Here is a 9047-nt window from a genome sequence, read left to right on the forward strand (position 1 = left end):
TTATTAGTATTGAAGCAATATCTTGGAGGTTGAAGCCTAGAGCCTTATTGGTGGATGCTTATTTGAAGGAAGGAAAAAGTGGGGTAGTGTGTGAAGTGGATATGGAGAAAGCATTTGATGAGGTCAACTAGAATTTCCTTCTTTATCTCCTTAGGAAAATGGGCTTTGGGGAGCTATGGTGTTGTTGGATTGCTCGATGCATCAAAAGTCCAAGCATCTTAGTGCTCATAAATGGCTGCCCTTCTAATTTTTCTCGCTCCTCAAGAGGCTTGAGACAAGGAGATCACTTGTCCCCTTTTCTATTTATTTTGGTTATGGAGCTGCTTAAGCTTCATGCTGATGAAAGCTACCGAAGGAGGGATCTTTAGAGGTCTCAAGGTGGGTAGAAATGGATAGAAAAATCGCAAGGTAGGCAAAAATGGAAGGCTTACAAAAGTTTCTCATCTCCATTTTGCAAATAATACTATCATTTTTTGCAAAGAAGATCCCCTTCATATCCTTAACCTCTGATGCATTTCTCAAGCTTGAAAGTGAACCTTGGTAAAAATGAGCTTATTCCTATTGGAGAGAACACCTCGGAGAGAAGGGGGGGGGGGGGGAGGTGGCCTTCCATGCTCGTCTTTTGGGTTGCAAGATTGGTTCCTTTCCCATTAATTGCCTCAACCATCCCCTCGGAGCCAAATTCAAAGACAAAAGAGTTTTGGACCCCATTATTGAGAAGTTTGAAAGGAGATTGGCAAGATGAAAAAGAAATGTCTTATCAAAAGGAAGCAGACTCACCCTTATCAGGAGCATTTTTATGAATGTTAAAGAAATTACATTTAATATATTGTCTTATTTCTACTTATCCTAAAACCTTTAGATTCTAAAGCGGTTCTCCAAAGTTCTAACTTAGATTCCACTACTCTGCTCATACTTTCTTCAATCAAGACAATATCATTTGCAAACAATGTACACCAAGGCATCTCGTTTTGAATACTCCTAATGAGTTCACCAATCACTAAAATAAAAAGATAAGGACTCAAAGTAGAACCTTGATGTACACCTATTGTGATTGGGAAATCTCTAGATTCCCCTCCTACAGTCCTAATGCGAGTAATTATTCTATCATACATATCCTTAATGACTTCAAGACCTCAGTATAACTACTGTGTGCCCCCTTCTTTTCTAAGACCACCAAAAAACTTCCCTAGATACTTTATCATATGCTTTCTCTAGGTTAATAAAAACCACGTGCAAGTGCCTTTTCTTTTCCCTAAACTTTTTCATTGTTCTTCATAAAAAATAAATAACTTCTATTGTCGATCTCCGAGGCATAAAACCAAATTGATTCTCTAAAAAACTCATTTCTAATCTTATTTTTTGTTCAATTATCCTCTCCCAAAATTTCATTGTATTACTCATAATCTTAATTTTTTGTGATAGTTACACAATTTTGATTATAGCCATTATTTTTTTCTATAAAGGTATTAACATGTTTTTTCCTCCATTCCTCTGACATTTTCTTGGTTTTTAGAATAATATTGAATAGATTAGTTAACTATGTACTTCCTTTATCCCCTAAACATTTCTAGACTTCAATTTGTATGTTATCTGATCCTATAGATTTCCCACTTTTCATCTTTTTTAAAGCCATCTTAACTTGAAGGACTCTAATTTTGTGAATGAATTTCCTATTTTTAGACTTTCCCTCATTTGTCACTTCTAAGTTCAATCTTTCATTTTGGTTTTCATTAAACAAATTATCAAAGTATCTCTGCTACCTCTCTTTTATGTCGCCTTCCCTAGTTAAGACTAGGGGTGAGCAAACGGTCAGTTCGGTCAAATTCGGTTAATTAACCGAATTAACCGAAATTTTCGGTTAATGATTTTTGTTAACCGAACCGACCTAATAAGGGATGTTAACCGAACCTCACCCGACCGAATTACCTTTTCGGGTAATTCGGTTAACCGAATTTAACCGAATTTATTTTAAATTAATTATTAAAAATAGATTATAATTATAACTTTTTTACCAATTCTGCAGCTCATTTATTAATTTTATTAAAAAAAAGATATTTTGCATCTATTAATTTTATTACTAAAAAAGAATATTTTACTATTAATCTATAAAAGTAGAATTTATAAATCCTGTTGCCCAGATGATATGCAGTCATAGAAACTGAATGCATTCCCCCTGGTGACTTCCAGTGGGGTTACTACAACTCAATTCCATAATTCTAAGAGAGCAATGGACATGAGCTCATCATCTCATGGCTTTCATTTGTGGGAAATGATCTGGCTGTGTTATTGGAACATTCATCACAAAGAATAAGTTCCTCCTTGCATCAGATCCCATCAATTAACTTCCCATAGATTATTTCTAGATTTTCCATTAAGGTGGCATTGTGCCACCACCAGGGTATGGATATATTTTGCAGTAGGATATATTAGTTCTAAGAGGGCATGGTGTGGTGCATTTATTTTGCAGGCCAGCCTCTGGACAACATTTTCTGGAGGCAAGAACAATGTAGGCAGTAGGCACAAAGACAGTTAAATAAAACCACCTCCGCCTTTTCCCCATCCCGCGTATATATATATATATTATTAGTTTATATTTAAATTTTAATTCATTATTATTTCGGATAATTCGGTTAACCGAATTAAAATTTCTCTTAACCGAACCGATAACCAATTAGCCAAAATTTGGTACATCCATAACCGAACCGACCTATTTTTTAACCAAACCGAACCGACCGAAATTGATCAGTTAATTCGGGTTTCCCCGAATTATGCTCACCCCTAGTTAAGACATTATCATTTTCGTCCTTTATACATTTTATATTACTTAAATTTCTACATTTTATTTCTCTAGCTCTAGCAAGTTTATAAATGTCCCTTTCTCCTTTTTGTATCTAGTCTATTATATAAAGCATCATAAGCTCTATGTTTAGCTTCATTAATAGTCTTTTTTGCATTTTTTCTTGCCTCTTTATACTTTTCAAGGTTTCCTATATTTCTACAACTTTGCCATATTTTATACTAGTTTCTTTTTGTCTTAATGGCCTTTTGGATGATTTGATCCCACCGCCAACTTTTTTTTACTACTCGAATATCTTCCTTTGGACTCGCCTAAAATCTCTTTTATTTTTGAATTTTATTATATTTTCTCCCTTCAAACTCCACCACCTAGTCTAGTCCTCTTGTGTTGAATTTTACTATAAATTTCTATTTACTGAGAAAAATAAAAATTAGGACTTGTTAAATATAAGCCATGGGACAAATTTGATTTCTGAAAATTTTATCAAGAATTATTATGTTCTAAAATATAAAATATTATTTATTAAGGACCTACTATATAAGTATATATACACTAAAAAGTTAACAATAAATTGTAAAGTGACCAAGAGATGCTGCTGCAATGAGGCATGTGGTGCAGTATTATTTTATATTTAAAAAAAATAATAAAATGAATAATATATATGCATTTCATGGGGCTACAACTAGTTTCCTATGATGATAGAATCTTATATCTTCTTAAGCGTACATGCTCATAAACATGTGTGCATGTGTTTGGCATGCTCATGCATGTGCACTTTTGCTTGTATGCATGTTTACGCACTCATGTTTTCTTTTCATAGAGAAACCTGGGCTAAACTTGATGGGTGCAAAACTGAATAGGTGTGAATCGTGTGATTACAATCATGCCAATAGTTCAATTTTCCTAAAGTGCACTTTTTCAAAATGAATTACGATTTGAATATTGATGTTGTTGTTAATAGTTTCCAATGCTAGTGATATAAAATAGTCTAGCATGCCTCCATGACTTCCATGACATTCTAGGATGCTGGATTAGACATTTTAGTGTTGAGGTGAGCAGACATCAAACAATTTATTTTTGCTTCTCCTTATAGCCGCACAATTCACCATTTCACCTTGATTCAAGTGAATTATATTTTGTGCTTCAAGGAATGTTTAGTTGTTGCAAGTATTGTGTCTCTTTTGGAACCCTAAGCTGTTAGGGAAGTCAAATAGACAATTATTTGGAGATAACATATTGAATTTAAGTTGGATAGGTTTCTGAGTGCTTAAGTGCACAGCTCATCCCATATACTTAAAATTTTTATTGATGGAATCTCTCTCTTTTGACTTATGATTGTTGATAGTCTGTCCATCGTTAGGATTTTGAATCAGTGGTTACTTGTGAGCATGATTCATTGAGTTTAGGTGAATACAAATGAGTTAAGTCCCAACTCCCTCACACTTTAGCTGAAGAAGGTCGAAATCAGCCGTCATCTTCCTCCTCCCTGTACAATTCATCAACTCCCATTGTCAGAGAGAAGGGCTTCACTTAACAGAACCCTGAGCAGGTACCTACATAGACTCTTACCATTTGTTTGGTAGCAAGAATGGGATGGAATTGTTCTTTATGATTTTACCATTCACCATATAATTTTTATTCCATTCCACTCCTAATCCATTCCATTCTAGTGTACCAAACATAGGTTGGGTTCTAGTGGCCTTGGTTGTGCCCTGTAAAATGGTGGCCTGGTTGGCCCCATACCGCTTATCGTCTGTGTTTGCCATGAATGCTGGAACCTAAATCGTGAATGTCTATCCGCAAATTTTTCCAGAGTTGAGTTTTGAAAGATATTGAAAATTATTTGTCATGTAGGCCACTCCCAATAAAGTGATGCCCTTTGACCCACATTCAAGGCATTCAAAGGGTTAAAGGTTATTTTCCCCAGTTTTCAGTCTTTATCCAATGTCCAATGTTGTCTCTTTATCCTCAATCAAGTAAAATCTGAAGTTTCAGCTTCTTCCAAAATAGTCATTAAATGGTGAATGTTGATCCCCCAATTTTTCTAGAGTTTCGAAAGACACTGAAATTTTTTGTCATGTAGGCCACTTCCAATAAAGTGATGCCCTTGAGCCACCTTCAAGGCTTTCCAAGGGTTAAAAGGTGATTTTCCCCAGTTTTCAGTCTTTATCAAATGTCCAATATTGTCTCTTTATCCTCACTCAAGGCAAATCTGAAGTCCTTCAGCTTCGTCCAAAATAGTCATTAATGTTGGTCTTTTTCCCAAATGAGATCCTATAGTTCTATTTAGAATTTTTGTAGCAGGCAATGAGAATCTGAACAAACATGAGGAATTTAAGCATTAGGAATAGTTCTATTTAAAATTTTTGTAGCAGACAATGAGAATCTGAACAAACATGAGGAATTTAAGTATTAGGAATAGTTCTATTTAGAATTTTTGTACCAGGCAATGAGAATCTGAAAAAACATGAGGAATTTAAGCATTAGGATATTAGTATTTGTGGGGTTCTTTCTGGAAATGTGATCCCATAAGTCCCAATACATGCTCTTACTAAGTAGATTTTGTACCATAAGAAATGGGAATATTTTTTGTGCAGAAAATAGTCCTCAAAAGCATGAACATTTATCCAATAAGAGCATCATGCCAAATCCCATGTCCAGTAAGGTACGCTTCTTTGAATTAAAATGTGATGCTCTAGTGGTAGAGTTGTCCATATAAGTCGGCTTATTTATATGCAAGTTGTGCTCTTGATGAACCAAATTGGAGCCTACTTATAATTGCTAGCTAAAACCTCAAGTCAAGCTAGTTTATCTAAAGAAAAAATATCCTAGTTTCAGTGGGTTCTGCTCATATAAACTTGGTTATCTATTGTTTCTGGACAAGTTATATATGTATAATTTGAAATCTGTATGCTACAAACAACTGAATTTCTCAAATAAGATACTGGACAGACATATATAGTGCAAAGTACTCTTATATCTAACTAATAAATTTGTCGAGTTTTTTTTTTCCCCCACCTTAATTGTGGGCTTTGGACTAATTAGTTTATGGGGTGTATACTTAACAAGCTTCAGCAAGCCAAAATATACTTGAACTGTTCTGTGCCCAATGAGGAAAGCAAACTGGTTGTCTGGTTCAGCGTAGCTTCTTTATGCCCCTTTTAGTTTTGTTGAATCCTTTGGGGAATAATGTATGAAAAGATGGAACAATATGGAACAGTTCCTTACAATGCAACATTGTGTCACACCCAAAATCTGTTATGCTGTGGACAAAAGTACCTAGCCTTAACACTCCCCTGCACATGCAGCCCAATTGCACGTGGACAGATAAATAAACAATGAATGTACCTGGGGGATAAGATAATCTTAACAACCATACATTAAACACAGGCGTCAGAACTAGAAATTAGGACCTCCTGGCAACCATGGCTCTCATACCTTGTTACTTGACCAAAAATCCTAAAAGCTTAAGCTTTGAGGTTGTGGACTAACCATGCATATCAATCCTCAGCACTATGAACTGGTTTTTCTTCATTTTCTTATTTTATTATTGATTAATACTGATAACAGAAATGATAGCTTTGTAAAACATGACAAAACTTTTCCAGTGCTTGCCTATGATATCAAAAACATCTTTGGCATATTAATCAACAACAAAAAGGGGTGGGGAAAAAGCCTGATGTGATCACGTTGTTGAGTGCTTACATTTATCATGTAGTCTACCGAAGCTTGTTTTGATAGGTGACACAGAAAGCTAATGATAAATTAGAGAAATAAATATTACAATTGGGCCAAAGAAGTGGGGCATCTCATAATGTTTGCTAATACGTCCAGGGATGATTAATATATGAAAACTGCTGTTGTGAAGATCACTAAGACAAACAAGAATTTGGATTTTCTGTAGATTTGTAGGGCAAAAAGGCACCATGCATTTATATATATATATATATATATATATATATAAATAGGGACGAAAGTTAAGATTTTAGTTTGGAAGGACCACAACCATGTGCGATCTTCTGAGCATGATGTTTTTGTTTGGACCTGTTACACCCATGTTCTTCGCAATATGATGCTTCTTACATTGGCTATTTTGTCATCTGCTGAGAAACTTCATGGCGAGTCCATCCTATTGAAGGTTTCAAGTGTTGTGCCCATAATGCAAATCCACATTTAGAGATGGGACAGTTCAACCAATTGTCTGCGTGCATTATATCACTTCACAATTCCCATTCTTGCCCATGCACATTTCCTTTTATATGTTCTTCAAGAGAAAATGATTTGTTAGCTGTAATGTTTTTTTTGGCTTTATTGTTGGCTGGAAGTGTCATCTGCAAGTTAACTGTTTAGCTAAATAAATTTCATTTCGTGGTTTCAACATTTCACATTACCTGTTCCTGTAACTGGCTGAAACAGCTGTCTTTACCAAAACATTCTGCAGGACCTCTTAGGGATTGGAGAGTATCGCTCCTGTGCAAGCCATGCACCACGATAAGTGTAGTCATTCCTTATACCCAATCAACAAGTCATCCCCTTGCGTCTCTATGAACAAGTGGAAGGAATTTGAAAAAGAGGTGTTTGTATCGTGTGTGTGTGATGCCAGCACAAGAGGTTCGTGATTTAACATTGTCTTGGATTAACCTGTGAAAGGCAGCGGCAAGAGTTAATATGTTCAATGTCAGAGCTGGCTGAGGGACCCGCTGCCCTCCACATTGATCATGTTATTTGACGCCATCCTCTGCTTCCTCCCCCCAACTTGAGAGAGAGAGAGAGAGAGAGAGGAAATACTTATATTAGGCTGTGTTTCAGTATTGTATCAGAAGTAGAAAATGTATGTACAATTTGCTGTTTTTTTTTATTATCTAACTTCTTGTGCGGGGGCAAATGGGCATTGAAGATTTTGGATAGCCCTCAACTTTCAACTATCAAGACAAGTTTTTTGGTGTTGTAGGGTCTAATAAAGTCTGGGCCTAATTGTCCACTTGACAACTTTTAGGTAAGTCGATCATCCATTTGGCTACTCTTGAGGAGACAATTTTCATGCTCACTATTTTTGTTGATTTAAAATCAATGCTTATTACATGATGTTATTATATTTAACATAATAAACTATTAATGAAGTTAGAGTACTAGTATTGTGCTATAATAATGTAATAGAATATTTAATATTAAAAGATTATATTGTCTTCAATTATTTTCGTTAATTGGATAATTAAGCGCTCAATTTTGTTAACTTATTACCGTTGAAACATTTTAAAACATGGGTTTAATTAAGTACATAATTTTAGTAATTTTTTATATTGAATATGTAATCACTTCAATTTATGCACATTCAAGGGTGTGATAGTCATTTGCTTGAAATGTCTTTTAAGATTCTCTTGTTAAGCCAAACATTAATATGAGAATCTTATGTATATTCGCATTAATTTTATAAGACAAAATAAATAAATATATTAGCATCACATTCTTAGAAATGAGATTCCTAAGAATATCATTTCAAAAACATTTATAAAAAATGTTTATGCACTTAATATTTTTGAGAATATTTACAATGCACAAAGAACATCCCGAAAGTACTGTTTGAAACTAAGAATTTTATGTGTAAATATAAATGAAAATCAATATAAACATTCAAATTCCAAAACTCAAATCTAAACTTTGAAAGGGAGGGTCAATGAAGGGAGAAATACTTGCTGCCTTGATAGTCAACAACTACCTAAAATTTTGTCATGGATAATGATGGTGTTTATCGAGTCATAATCATTGATTTGGCGTATCACTTTCACTTGGAGATAAAAGAAATAAAAAAAATGTTGGATAAAGATTCTGTGCGGCACAATTATTAAATATTTTCATTAATACATTGATAGACCATTTGGTCTTGTGGTTTGGTTTGCATAGCAAAATGAGAAAAGAATAAAGTGAAATAATTATTAATAAAAATTTGACAAAAATTAAATGATGAAGTCAATTTCATTCTTGACTAAAACTAAGTTCAAGTTTGGTTTGGGATATGAAATAGGTGGGTTGTTATTCTAAGACAAATTATTATGTAATTAATATTTGATAAAAATAAGGTAGTGTTGAGGAAGACCGTACTTCATGGCAATAATCTTACCTAACATCACGACAAGTATCAAGCAAATTAGGGTATGATATTATGCGAACTTCCTATTTAAGAGAAGTCAACAAATCATCTATAAATGGACATGAGTGTGTAGATTAATTACGCTCAATTTTATGTTCC

The 9047-nt window shown here is 34.3% G+C and overlaps 1 protein-coding gene across 1 annotated transcript in view; it reads left to right on the forward strand.

The window, feature by feature from the left end:
- The window catches only part of LOC131160099 (uncharacterized), a 32155-nt gene extending 24275 nt beyond the window's left edge, over positions 1-7880 (forward strand). Inside the window, exon 5 of the mRNA XM_058115436.1 lies at positions 7242-7880. Within this exon, the coding sequence (XP_057971419.1) occupies positions 7242-7295 (54 nt within the window). The 3' untranslated portion in view covers positions 7296-7880. The remainder of the gene's footprint in view (positions 1-7241) is intronic.
- Positions 7881-9047: the final 1167 nt, after the last annotated feature.

Source organism: Malania oleifera, chromosome 7 (genome assembly GCF_029873635.1).
Source record: "Malania oleifera isolate guangnan ecotype guangnan chromosome 7, ASM2987363v1, whole genome shotgun sequence".
In the NCBI taxonomy this organism is placed as follows: domain Eukaryota; kingdom Viridiplantae; phylum Streptophyta; class Magnoliopsida; order Santalales; family Ximeniaceae; genus Malania; species Malania oleifera.